General features: G+C 42.3%; 1 protein-coding gene across 4 annotated transcripts in view; it reads right to left on the bottom strand.

The window, feature by feature from the left end:
- The window catches only part of RUNX1 (RUNX family transcription factor 1), a 158,099-nt gene that overhangs the window by 40,463 nt on the left and 102,786 nt on the right, over window positions 1-14,850 (bottom strand). For all 4 annotated transcript variants that reach the window (XM_084306456.1, XM_084306455.1, XM_084306458.1 and 1 more), the window contains one exon: window positions 8,983-9,087. In XM_084306456.1, the coding sequence (XP_084162582.1) occupies window positions 8,983-9,087 (105 nt within the window). The remainder of the gene's footprint in view (window positions 1-8,982; window positions 9,088-14,850) is intronic.

Genomic DNA, 14,850 nt, shown 5'->3' with positions numbered 1-14,850 from the left:
TCATCTCAGGAATTAGGTCACCTCAGTGAAGTAAAAGTAAGGGAACTGAGTGTTAGGAGTTTTGAGGGAAGAAGTTGTTCATGGAAGTTAAATTAGTCTGCAAAAATTATACCCTTTGCCTTCTTTTCCCTTTCCCCCATGTTGATGTATATGCTCCAAAAATCCTGACTCCTTGACAAAGTTTGAATGACTCCCAACTTAAGCAGCACATTGCCAAAAGCCTCTTTTGTTTCTTTATAGTTTGCATCTTCCCACACGTACAAACCGCCATAAGAATACCCTCCAGACATGGGCTGAGACATAATAGTTGAAGATATGGATGAGAGAGGAGGTGCAGAATGAGGCACAACCAGCCAACCAACAACTAAGCCAGCAACCAAGAAAAACATAGGCACAAAAAGAGACCTCTGTCCAAAGAAAAAGCTGCAGAAACAGAAGCCACAGACTGCAAGGACTGATTGCTGTTTGGAGATGGTTGTCCCTTCACTGAATGCAGGGGATGAGGCTCCGAATTCAGGCACCTTGATTACATTACAGACTTACGTGGGATGAATCTGTACCCCCACCCTCTCAACCAGGGGTGTGCAAAGCAGGGATGCTAGCATTTGCTTTCCTTGCAGTGGTCAAGTCCCATGCTCAAGTCCCATGGCTCACTGTTTACATAAACCAGGGGAGTCTGTCAACACAAAACTAAATTTACCCTCCATGGATATTGACTGCACAAGGACTTGTGAAAAACTTTGCTCCTGTCCAAAAAAAAAAAAGCATGTATCCCAGCTATGTGCTTCCCTTGAACTGAAGACCTTTGCTTTTTTGGCTGGTGACTGGTGTTTTCACACAATAGCTGAAAATACCTGCTTTTCTAAAGAAATGAGGTTGAATATTTTTATCTGTAGGTTACTAAGCAGTCCTTCCTCTGTACTAATGCTCCATTGTGCCTACACAGGACTGCAGTTCACTGAAAGCTCATAAATTTCACGCAGTTCTGCCTAGTCTTTATTTTAGGTTCTTGAACCATTTTTTTTTTTTTGCTTTCCTCATTTTCTTTGCAGCTGCAGGGAGATATAGTAAGCTACTGTATAGCATTTTGAAAGCAGGGCCTCTGAGAAGTTTCCAAACTGCATACAAGCAGGTTATTCTTTGGCTTGTTTTCTTTGGCTTGGTGTTTGCAGTGCAGAATGAGTCAAACAGTATTAACTTTCAAGAGGGAAGTGGTGTGGTCAACCAAAACTGTTTGTGGCTAGATTGCGAAGATAGGTAGAGCAGGTAATGAAGAACAGCCCATAATGCAGGGTGTAGGTAGGAGAGGCAGACAGACTCAGACAAACAGAATCCTTAATAATTAAATCAACACGGTCGCCTAAATTTTTTTCTGCAGCTTTATGTGCTGGGGTTATGACACAGCCTGACTCCTCTTAGCTGGTCAGCCTGCAGAAGATGGCCTGGTGCATTTTGCTTAATAGGCTCAAACGACAGCACTCTGCCAGGGAAGAACAAAGGTCTGATGCTATTTAGGAAAAAAAAAAAAAAAAAAAAAAAAAAGTATGAACTTTTCATTTGTGGCTGGTTAAATGCTTTTTCGTGTCTCCTCCCATTTTCACAGGCTGTTCCTTATCTGCTCCACAATTAAAGAAGGCAAGGGAGATGATATTTCCATACTTCCCTTTCCTTAGGATATGTTTTGGATATTAACAAGCAGAATGTGCTGTAATACTGGAGACATCTCTTTCTCTTACAATTCAGAAATCAGTGGACGTGGCCTCTCCCAAGCAATTCTTTCCCTCCTGCTTTGCAATGACCCATGCAGCACTGATGTTCGGACAGTCTGACCAAGATTCATCAACAACATTACCAGATAATGCATTTACTCATTAAGATTCCCAATTGCAAAAGACAAGCAAAAAACAAGGGCACAAACTGAGATCCAGAGCAAAAGCCCTTTTTGCATTCATTACAATGGGTGACAGAGGATGAAGCAAAAACCTGACGTGTTTTCTTTCACACAGGCTTACAGGGACTGCTGCACCTTCAGATAACCCAGGGCAGGCAAAGTGAGGAGGGACTGCAGCATGGGTGGAAATGCCACACGGATTGACCCCGCCTTTCTCTTAGGTGCTTGTTTTGTTAAATCCCTAAATAAGGCGACTTCTCAAAAATGGAGGCCTCAGAAGGGCTCTATACTGCCTTCCAGAAGCTTGCTTGGCAAACGTGAGTGCCTGACCACTCCTTCATGGGGTGGAAGCTGCAGTTCCCAGGGGCACATCCCACATTTTCCCTCCCCTCTCTCCCATGGGAGCCTGAGGAGGAGACCTCCCTCCATGTGGCATCCTGCTGAAGGAAGGGTGGAAGGGATCAGGCTGCAGAGGTGTCCTGCATTCACGTCCTGCTGCCCTCCCATGCACCCCTGAATGACACCTCCTCTGCTGCTGGCAGCGCAGCAGGCATTTGGTGGCGAGCCCTGGATGGGGCAGCGGGGTTGCCAACAGATGATCCAACAGCACCACTTGGCTGGCTAACCTCCTTCTAGGAAGGGCAGGGGTTATGTGACACCCTCGAAACCCCAGCAGGTTTCAAACAGAAGTCCACCGTTCCCCAGCTCATGCAAGGCCCCGGCAACTGCTGCAAAGCTTTCATTTTCTGGCATTTTGTGTCTGCCATTGAAAGCCCACTCTTGCAGAAGACAACGGGATGGATGCAGGACCAGACTCACAATTCTCTGGCTTAGAGCACCACCAACCCACTTCACCAGAAAGAAAATTGGCATGTCAGTGGGCTAGGGTCTTCAGTGGAGGCCAGCAGATAGTCACAACCCTGTGATGAACGTCAGACCTACTGGCTGCTTTGGAAGCATTTTCCTAAGTAATATGCAATCACCTAATTCTGCTTTTGTCGCAGCTACAGAGGACTTTCCCACTGATTTCAGCAGAGCTAGACCAAGACTGGCTATATTTGAAAATCCATCACGCAAACATAGGTAAACACTTCAAAATACTCACCATAGTCTTTGTAGACACTCAATCATTAGGCAATAAAATAACGAACATTCAATGCAAAAATTCAATTGACAAAGATGAAAAAAGTGAAAGAAATGAAAAACGAACAAACAAACAAACAAAACACCAACCTACATACCTCTTCTCAATTTAAAATCACAGTAATTCAAGAAGGAAAGAAAAAGAGCTGTGTGGGATTAAGTGACTCAAACAAGGAACTGAAATAATTTCTAGAGGACGAGGCTAGTTGTATTGCCATTCCTAGCCTACTCTACAACAACTCTGATTTCCTCTCTTTACCTGCTAAATGTGAGGAAGGAGCTTGTACTGTCAACACTTCTATCTACCTTTAAAAGAAACAGCTCAATAAACAGGCAAGCAAATATATATGAGCTGTCACACTCCCAGAAAAGCAGCCTCTATAGCAATGCTTGACATAAGATTTTATATTTTGGCAGTTTCATTAAGCTGAAATGACCAATTCCCTACCCATGTCACCCAACATCAATTCTCCTCACTGATTCAGCAGAGAGACTAAGAAATGCCAGGGAAAAAATCCCAAAACATCTTTTCCAGGTTGAAAGGAAGTGTTTACACCACAAAACCTCAAGGATATTGGTATTAAAACCAGAAGGGAAATATTGAGTAGGACAAAAAGGATGCCCCCATCACCAGAGAATGCTGAGCATTCGCATGTTTCGTAATCCTTTGCATATCTTATGGAGAACAAACAACACTGTTTTTAGGAGCAGTGGGTTCTGTTGTGTAGCCCACTGTTTAAACATCTAAAGTCAGATGATCCTGTGCTATACGATGGTCCTATGATATTTGATGGTCTTGCTCTGGATGTGTTGCTCTGTAGAGATGCACACATAAGCATGCAAAGGCAACCAACAGCAGATGAAACCATTTAGAGACAGCGATGCACTAAGTCACACTGCTCGAATTTGGGCTAGAGATGTTTTGTAACTTCACGCAGCTGCTGTAGGCTTGCACGGTACCATTGCACAAGCTGACTACAGCCGTCTCCAGAGCATGCTCATAATTTAAGCACCCGTCCACCCACTCGCCAGGCAGTGTCAATGAGACAATGGGATGCAGGGCTACAAATACACGCAGAGAAACAGCACTGCTCCGCCACCGGCTCTGCTTGCAGCCCATCCCTTTCTTTTGTCTGCACAAGATTTATTTAGATTGGAACCTCTTGGGGGTGAGTGTCTTAGCCAAGATTTTTAAAAAGTGATTTGCACATTTGGGTTCCTATCTTCAGAGGGCAGTGCGCTGTGGAGTGTGTGGCATGCAGCTAGTGTTAGTGAAGGCAGAGAGTCCCAGCCACGCTCGCATTTCAGTACAGGGACATGTTATACAGACACTGAACTTGAAAGTGACAGTTTTCCCTCTACACATTTTCTACTTTTAAGTAGCTTTGAAGCACTGTACATCTCCAGGTGAGCGGAAGGATCTGGTAAGCCTTCTCTGAAATTTATACGGTGGGTCTATTCCAATGCCACGATGATTCATGTTCTCATGATTTCTAAACTGTTCTTTGGTATATGTTAGTCTCAGTTTCCGGCAGATGGAGGTACTTGCAGCAGAAAGCAAGCAAGAAATGAAGGCATTTCATGTTATTTCAGGTCACTGAGATGATGGGGTTGGTGAACTGTTTGGCTTTTCCTTGCAGGAGAGGCTGAAGGTGAAGGCATTCCTTCCAAGTAGCTACAGGCCAAGGGTTTCTCCAGGAACTCCACGAGCAAGCAGGGATCACTTCAGACCAAGGTCTGAAGGTGCCCTCAACTGTGGTTGACCACACATGTGCACCTCGTGGCTAACTCTGTTGTGAGGCAAAAGCCAACCTTTGTCCCTGGAAAGGCACTTCTTGGGCCAGCAGCTCTTAAAGCATCTTCTCCAACCCTGCTCAGCAAAATTATTCTCTCTCTCTCGCTCTGTTTTGCAGCATCATGCCCTTTGATACAAGGATGCCAAAAATGTTTTTGGGAAAACCACATATCCAATACGGGATAATCACATTTAATGCACAGCTTAACCCTGGACAGCTCAGGGCCACCAGGGCAAAATCTATGCAGCCTTTTCATTCTGCAAAGTTTTCAGGCACCTGGTCCATTAGTGATTTTTTCAGAGTTATGTAGGTTAAAACAATTCAATGAGAAAAACAGAAAGAAGCAGTCAAAAGAAGAAAAACCTAATTTTTGAGCAGACGTGCACAGTAGGTCAAATGGCCTAAGGGAAATATTTAATTTAAGAGTCATACTATTTCTACCAAGTTTCCCAACCAAAAGTATTTTCATCAGGAGCACTACTCTTGATCTGGTTACTGCTAATGATTTCCCCCATGGACTTAGCTCATAAAAACATAAATTGCTTTATGAATCATAGAATCATAGAAGTTGGAGAAGAAAATGATGGGTTAGGTCATCTTGCCCTTCTCACTGACAGTGCAGTATCATTTCTTTTCATAAAATAAAAAATAATAAAAAAAAAAAAAAAGAAAATAAGCACTTCAGTAAAGCCGGAGAATGTTCAAAAGAGATTTTAAAAATACATAATGAATGCAGTGGAGGAAGAGCCAGATTCATAAGTACCTTGGCTCTCTCTACATACCATGACAATTTGATGAGAAGTATCATCTGGATAGGCACAGTCAGAAATTCAATGGCAAAAAAAAAGACAATGGTGTAAATAATGCACGCAAGTAATTATCAAAGTTGTAAATGCAAATCTGGTAGTTACATATGCAAATAGGCTGTTGGGCAAAGAATTGGCCATACTTTGTACACTGAGACCAAATGTACAATGCAAGAATTTATAGTCTGAAAACCTGGACAGTCAGGCCTTTGTGCAGAAAGGGAAGGTGCACACATGGGATGACGCACACCATGCTATCGTCACATATTGTGACATCTCCACACATCACAGTGAGCCAAAAAGTCCTTGGTTTTGGAGCCTTTGATTTGAGTATTTTTCTACTTTCCCAAAATGGCATTACTTTTTGAAGATCTTTTCCCCAAGCATGCATAGCTGAAGAAGTTGTCCTTTTCATTTAAAACCCCTGGTTTTAGAACCATTAGAATTAGAATGGCATCTAATTTGGTGAGGGCTCAGAAACTGCTCCTAATCTATCATTCTCTGAAGACAAAAGAAAGAGTTTCTGTTATTTCTTATGTTAATCTGTCTAAAGGTGTTTGGTTTTGTTTTAAGTATTTTTACAACCTGTCAGAGTCACTAAAAATTGTCCTGGTACGAAGTTCTGAGTTCTGTCTCAGATTGCTTCGCCTCTCAAAAATGGCACCTTAACTTCCAATATTTTTTGCAGGCAACATAGGCACTCACTAGAATTCAGTCTATTTGCAACTGTTACGAACAACAACAACAAAAAAAAAGTAAATGAATTAAAAATAAGTTGCTGGAATTGGTTTCAGAATTAAGTATGCTTTTTTTTCCAGAGGTCTGCAGGAAAGCAGTATCTAATTTTGTTCCCACTGCTACCTTCCTCAGATTTCTTTTGAATCAGGACATCTCAGAAAACCCAGCTCAGTATTTCTGCAGTTTCTTCAGCTCAGGAGAGAGAGTGAGTCATGGATCTCCAGGCACAGAAGTTCCCAAATATTGATCACTGAAGCTAGAAACCCTCCTCTAATCTAGCAGCTTTTATTTTGATTCCTGCCTGAATGCAAGCAAGAAGGCTGGTATCATTTCAAAGCTCTTCAGGACACAGCATGCATGTGCTGCTATGTCCAACCACATACCTTACATGTGAGTTTGTACAGGTAGCAATCTATGCCATGCAATCACTTTTTGTACAGGCTACAAATGCACCTTGATCTAATCGGGTCAGTGCAGAACAGGATGCACACACCGAGTGAGGGCATAAAAAGAAATATATAGCCCAAAACAGGCAGAACTGCCTCAGAGCAACAAGAATTACTTGGAGAGAATGGATTCTGAGTTTAGTTACTAGAAACTGGTGACGTGGTGCTAAAAAAACCTGAGCTGTAGTAAGGGTTGTTCCAAACACGTGAGGAACAAGGAATGGGGAAAGCACTGGGAACTACTTCTTCCTTCCTTCGCAGCGTGTGCTATATTTCTCCAAGCCACCCAGTATTTCAGTCAGATGTACCAGGAGGACAGCAGAGTCCAGACTGACTGCAACAGCCGCTGCAGTTCAGAAACCCCTGGTGGGAAGTCAGGTTGAAGGACCTTGCAGCCCCCTAACAAGTGAAAGGAGCATAATCCCTTCTACCTTGCCTCAGGAGTGATTTAGTGATAAAAGGAGCTGTGCATTCCTGCCAAGGGGGGGCTGACCGCTGCTCACGACACACATAAAGCCTCCCCGACCGTGGAGCTCCTTTATACCTCTGACTTGCCCGCGACAAAGTGAAATCATTTACAAGGAAGCTTTTACATGCATTTGAGTCAGGAAGATACATGTGTTGCTTCAGAATGTATTATATTTCTACTTCCTTTTTAAAATGTAGAATCTTATTAAATATTAACTACTATAGCAACTGAAGAATTGATTTAAAACAGTAGGTATGCCTGCAGGATGGTTTTGGTTCTTACTAATCTAGCAGACTCATATTCAAACAACTAACGCTTATTTGTTGTGTGCAAACTATGAACATGCCCAGGTAATTGCATACACAAATCAGCAGCTTGCATATACAAATATCTATTTTATGTGCACAGCTGCCTTGTTCACCGGGGATATTTTTCAGGGACAATCCAACCACAGTTTTCAGAAAAACAAATGCAAACTAAGTAAGAAGCCTTGCCCTGACAGCAATATTTGTTTTAAAGTCTGGCCTCAAATCCAAAAAATATAGGACAGAATCTTCCATTAAATATATGCAGTATCACGACACAACTCAGACGAATGAAGGCTCAGGAAGAAAATGTACATTAAAGATAGGAGTTTTCTAAGCTATTTTAACTCAAGTTTCAAATCATTATTTTTTTCCACCACTCAGTTAAGTAGCCCAGAGCCGTAAGTCTCATTCTCTAGTGGGTGTTTGAATCTTACTGCTCTCTTCTCCCGGGACGACTCCACTTAAGCAACAGCCAGAACTTCTGCCAAGTGTGCAGGAGGAGTGAAAAACTAACCACAAACCTCAATTTGCATCAGGGCATTTCGATAAAAATATGAAAATTCCACACTCGGGCTAGTGACTGAGGTTAAGGATTGCCTCTGGTAACAGGCAGAGCATGTGCTGCAGGAGCATTTACATCTGCCTGTCTGTTCCACCCTCACCCCACTTCCATCCCAAACAAAGCAACCTTCCCTCCAACCTCACAAAAACAACTGCGTGTGTGAAAGGTGTGGGCAATTCCCTGAAGATACCAAATCATTCATCTTCTCCTTATAATTTATTCTTAAAAAAGAAAAAAATATATAGGAAAGATTGCCTGTCTATGAGAATGGGTATCCCAGCGGGGTAATTGCATTTGCTTGTTGGAAGCACTACTCTCAGCAATTACTGTTTTCCCAAGTTATACCGTGGAGTGAGGCACAGTGAACTCTACCATGCAGCAACCAGGTGTCCTCTCTCAGACATTTATTTATTTTTGCAGGGTGGCTGAGCTTGAAAATTTGGATCAATGACATATTGGTTTCCAATGCTTTAAAACCCTCTTAACATCTGAAAGGCGAGGCTAGCAAGAAATGATGCATAGGGTATACACTGCCCACCTTTTACCAGCATCCCTTTTGTCAGCTTTTGGGTATGATCCAAGTCATCCCTGGGTAGATACTTCATAAATGCAATGCAATTCATACTCTGGATCAGCTGGGCACCCATGAAAAATAAGGCTTCAGGAAGACATAATTAAAACCATTCATGGGACAACTTTGGCTTGAGGCACATCCACCGCTCCCCATGCACTGGAGGTTGCTGCATCTCATGTGGCTGGTGAGGAACCCCTGTACTAAACCATCAACATCACCTTTTGCAAATGTTGTTGTTATTTCACTTACTTCTGGGTTCTCGAGGTCCATCCACCGTTATCTTGATGGCTCTGTGGTACGTGGCTACTTGCGGAGGGTTCGTGAAAACTGTGATGGTTAGCGTGAAGCTTTTCCCTGCAACAGGAAAAAAGGTTATTGAACATACATCAAGAAAAGGTGCATTTGTCCTTTCCAATAGCACCAGAACACTCCAAATGGCACCAAAACACTTCATCTGTCCATATCTAAGGACAGGTATGAGCACAGACAGTGTGGTGTATAACCTCACCACTGTCTGATGCTGGATGCATTCCCTCTGTGGCAACTGCTCAAAGCATTTGAAAAAAAAATATTAATTTATATGTAAATGATCTACATTTTGTTTGTAAAATAAGGTGGTTACCCCTAACTGTTGCAGTTTATCTGATCTACTTGACTACTGGTGCATTATCTGTACTTTCTGAAGGCTGTTAGTTCAGAGAAGCTTGAAAATTGTGGCTGACTCTTCCAAAACTGCCACGGGAATCTGATCAACAGTGCTTGTTAAAATTAAAGAGAACTGGGTGCTCAGGTCCCCTGGGCGGATCGTAAAATCCCATGCTTTGGTGTTGAAGCTAGCATTAGATCAATTCCATACTACGAACCCTTTAAAAATAATCTGCTACTGCAATGCCAAGAAACAAGGGAATGGAAAAAATAAAAAATCCCCGCTGCCTGTCCGCAGAGAATTAAAACATTTTATGAAGACATAGCGGAGCATTATGCTCAGTTTCTCTATTATTCAGTAAGAAAACTGTGAAGGCCTTTTCAAAACTGTTGTGTGCATGCCACAGCTCAGAGTTCTGAAAAGTGCTCGTTTGGATGGCTGCTGGGGAGGCTGGATGGCTTTGTATCCCCTTGTGACTGTGATGTATTCAAATCCTGCTACCTCTGGATTCACTTTTGGCCAATGCCAGCATTACTTTAGGCATTTCCTCAGTAACAGAAGTAACTTTCTTTATCCTTGATAAGACCTCATGTATGTATTCATTACGACTTTGGCCTGGGCAGCAATAAAAACATTGGCTGTCAGCAGGTTTAGCATCGTTATCTCAGCATCACAGAGGACTCAGACACTGGCAGAAATCTTCACTATCAGTCAGAGACATCAAGGGCCATCACCTCAAGTTAGATAACCAGGAACCATTGTAAGAACATTGAGGTCCTTCTCCTTTGGGCACATGCTATGCCCTTCCCATACAGCTCTGCCTGCTCATTCCATTGCTTGGCTCCAGCCCTCCTGAAGGAGGAGCTTCTTCCCTCCTAAGACCTCCCACTCCTATAGTTTGCTTGGTTTATCTATATAAATAAATATAAATATACATGTAAATACAAGTATAAATGCCTGCCTCTAGCAGCAATATTCTCCCCCTCCCTGTGTACATTTACTTGCAATTCAATACTTCTCTTAATGCGATTCCTAGTGTGGTGCTAATGGTCTGCATCAACAGCACAGTGAGCGCACTGCACACACATAGCTGTTACTGGAAGCTGTCTTCATCGCATCCCTGTGAATTAGAGAGGTATTCTCCCCACTTTACAGATGAGGAACTGTGGGCAGATAAAGTGTCTTGGCCAAGATCTCACAGGAAGCCTGCGGCCAGTGATGCTAACCACTTTGGCTGCTGCAGCTAAATCCGACAATAATCCTGAATCACAGCCCTGAGAAAACAGAAGCTGAAATACAAACCTCCCAGATCCCAGGCCGCTATCTTTTACCTCCACATTCTTACTAGAAAGCAGTCCCTGAGATCAAAAGAATTCCAAGTGAAGCATAAGTAATTTTAGATCACTGTCTCAGGGCCTTTGGACCCCAACTCTAGTGTCCTATACCTACCTTGACCAAGGATCATGGTGTTCCTGACATTTTTTAATACCAAGTTATGTGATAAAGCTTTTTTATTTTTTCCACCATCACACCAGATCTTTCTATGAGGCATTAACAATAAAGCTCAATAAGCTTTCTTCCAACAAATTTTAATACCCATAGCATTAGACTTAAATATCAGAGAGGCACCGGTGGTTCTTTTTTCTTTTAAAAATATAAAAAATAGTTTCCCTGTTGCAGATGCAACACTTAGATCTCCAAGACTGAGAGACTTTGAAAATATGCATTATTCCCTTTACTAATCTGCAGTACTTCCATCTTGCTTCCAGTTTATTTTTTGACAACAGCTGATGCATTAGGTAATTCTGCTGTTTTGCTAGAATACAGTATATTTTTTTCTATAGAAGGCCTTTGAAGAGTTTTGAGATAGAAACAAATGCAGGAAAAAAAGTCATTAGACTGATGAACTGTAAGGACAACGTGGCCACATTATCAGTCTACAAGACCAGAATAAAGAAGAAGAGGGGAGCAAAGTTACTTTCAAGATCTTCTACAAAACAGAGATCTCAGAACCAGTATAAGTCTGTGATACAAGCTGGCAAAAGCAGGAAGATATGTAGCTTACTTCTTGTTGACAGAAGACTATTCATTAACCACATACTGGTTAACCACAGGGCTATATAACCATAAACCTACATGTCACTCATTGCTGCTTACCAATAATTCTGGCTGTGCTTTTCTCTGGTTGTTCTGTTTCATTTACATTTAGTTTTATTAAGTGGTTTTATCATTTTTATTCATAGCTTCTACATTATTCATCATTTATATGCCTGGTTGACAAAGGCAGGTTTAGATTGGAGGTATTGTTAGTGAAATATATGTTTTATGGGTGTACCTGCTTTGGGATGACAGCATGACAATAAACTTCTCCTCCTTGCTTTTATGTATTATGATACAGCCAAGATACAAGATAAATTTTTATTTTCAGCATATGCTTGTATAATACACCTATACACCAGCACACACACACAGATAGATATAAAACATGCAGCAGACTACACTGGTGGATATAATACCAGATTAGTCACTGCAGGCCATATTCAGACTCCCTAGCACTGGAGGATATAGCAGATTTCTGATTTCTAAGTAACTGGAGCTCCTAACTAAGGGCAGAAGACCTATGCTGAGCACTGTGCATCCCTGCTCAGCTCAGGAAGGAGGGGGTGCCTCCAAAGCTGGGTCAGACAGCCTAAGTGAAGGACTGAGCTCTCTAGTGACTATAAAGAGGGATCACATACCCCAGGAGGACCTTCTGAAATGCTGGCCTGGTTCAGATGCTTCAAACAGTCATGATGACAATTTGTTTATGGCCCAGTGGTGACAGCAAGCCAGCATGTAGCCCTTCATTGACTAACATCAAAATCTGAGACTTTTACTTTGGGTCTATGATGTGCTCCTCGACACGTTTAAGCCAGTCACCACAGTATCATCATGGGAGTCTGTGCCGATGGTGGAAGGGCTGAAGGGTGTTGCCCATGCCAAGCTGTGCCTCTCTGGGGTCCAGCAGTCCTTTCAGAGAGTGCTGCTATCTGCAGCCATCCCTGGTAGCTCCTAATGTCAGGCACAGAGCACCTGATGAGCACAAAGATTAAATTCTCCAGATGTGGGACGGAGCACTGCCTTTGGAAACCCTCCCCACTGACATCAGACATGCTGTCGTATGTTTATGGGTAGAGCACAGGACTCACTGCTTCCATCAAGTATTCCCACATAACTAGGGTAGGAAAAATTGCCTGGTAACATTTATTTTGCAGGAGCATTAATGTCAGTACCCTTTCAGAAAAAAAGTAATGGAAACAGTAGCGTTTCTGGCCAAAATGCAATACTGACTTTTGAAACGATACCCAGAGACTGCCAAAGGGTTTGTTAGAGACTAGCTTACCAACAGTGCCCTGGAGAGTTACTGCTGATTTGAAAGCTAAAGTCAGTTGTCCCCAGCTCCTGACTTTACAGGATTGCTTGCGAGATCCCTGGATGCCATGCAAAGCTGTAAGAACTTAAGAGGAAGTACAAAGCATAACGTCTGCCAGTGCCTGCCCAGCAAGGCTGTTTCTGGGCCAGCAAACGAGAAGGATCAGCCTCCGGTTCCTGAGCATCCGAAGGTGTTGTACCCGTGCTCTGCTTGGCAATATTCAGCTGCATCCCATCTGACCGAGTCTGGAAGCAAAGAGAGTCATGAGCTCACGCCCGGCAAGATGAGGCATTTATGTCAGTGGTCTCCCAGAACAACCCAGCACGGGGCTGAAGGGCTCTAGAGGGAGCAATAGGCTTGTAAACTGCGGCCCCTGGGAAGGTCCGAGAGAAACCAAGGGGGAAAATGAATCTCAAGTGACAACACGGTCACATGAAGCTCCTGCGTGCTGCTTTAGTCATCCCTGAGCCGTGTCATGGCCAGATGGATCTGGGGGTGGGAAGGCATGCTTAAAATATAGGTGGCGGCATGGGCAGATGCAAGGGGGAATGAGAACAGACACACTTTAGGGAAGACAAACCACCCCTCAAACTTATCCTTTCACTTTATTCCATCTCTTTCTTAGGCAAAAAGATCCACTGATTCCACTGAAGAAGGGTCAGCCAAATGAGGACAGAATGAAAATGGAGCTAAAGCTTCGGAAGTCTGCCCACATGGTGGGGAGAAAGAAAGGGATGCCATCAGATGCTGTGATCACATTTACTATATTTTTCTTTGGGGATTTTTTTCTGCTGATCTTAGATGTGTCATTAGAGTTTTTTGTTTTGTTTTGTTGTGTTTTGTTTTAAATCATTACAGTAAAATATTAGATAAAAAGAAGAAAAAGGGAAAAGAGACAAGAATGCCTGTGCTGACAAGGATAGAAGGTATGGATGGCAAAATATGAAATGTAATATAAAAATGCAATACAAATTATATTACAGACATTTCTATGATATTAGTGAGAGCCTTCCAGATTCTAGTAAGAATGATTATGATACTATTCTTTTATCCAGCTTCTACTTTTTAATGCTTATGTACTTACTTTTATTAAACCATGCTAAATGATCAGTTTTATACATCTTTACATTTTCTCACAACATCTTCCTGGGTATCTGCCAAAGCAAAGATACCTACTGCATTTTAATAACATATCTGACTGTATCCTTTGGCAGGATGCAATACATGCACACATATTCATTCTCAGCTGTTGATTGTTATTCACTGGGTCCAAATTTTGCCATTTTTATCACGTAAGCCACATTATACTTTGTTAGCTGAATAAACCAAAGGTAATCAATAGGGTGAGACAGGCCAACATAAGTTGACACTTCATTAGTTGACTGTTGCTCATGATATGAGCAAAATGTTTTTGTAGTTCTTCAGATTATATTTCCAATTGCAAAAAGAAAAAAAACCTTGCACAACTACTCTTATCATTGGGTGATAACTATTTTGTCCTGTTGGCAGTTACAGTTTCACATTGTGAGCATGCAGCTTTGCCTGTTGTGCTTGGCCCGATGGCTATTTCATCAGAAAAGAGTTGCAGTTGAAGTAAGCGGCATCAAAAATAACATAATTTGTTTACCATCAGTACCACAGATGCCACCTAATTTAAATATAAGAAAAAAGCTGTTATCAACCTCATCCACTACTGCACCTTAAATTGTTTGCAAACTCTGACCACCACAGAACAACGGACCAAATGGATAAATAACCACATGGGGAGATGTCAGCAAATCAGGGTCACTGCACAAAGAAATGCAAGAGCTGTGCAAGCAAATCAGCTGCAGGGCAACTGATCTGTTTGCGTACTTATAGGGATGTTCCGTGGGTGTACGTGGAAACTTCAAGATTTGGGAAATATACCCACCTGTCTCCTGCCAAACCAGATTGGGTCAGCATGAAGGTACACTTTTGAAAGTTTTTCTCAAGTGGCTTACTCCAGGAAGTTCTTATATCTGTGTTTACACAGCATTCACTTACCCCGAATGAAAACTCAGTCCCATTAAATAAACCA

The sequence above is a fragment of the Netta rufina genome (assembly GCF_964035555.1).
Source record: "Netta rufina genome assembly, chromosome: 1".
Classification (NCBI taxonomy): Eukaryota; Metazoa; Chordata; class Aves; order Anseriformes; family Anatidae; genus Netta; species Netta rufina.
The sequence above is the reverse complement of the archived record's forward strand: the minus strand, read 5'-3'. Positions and strand labels throughout refer to the sequence as shown.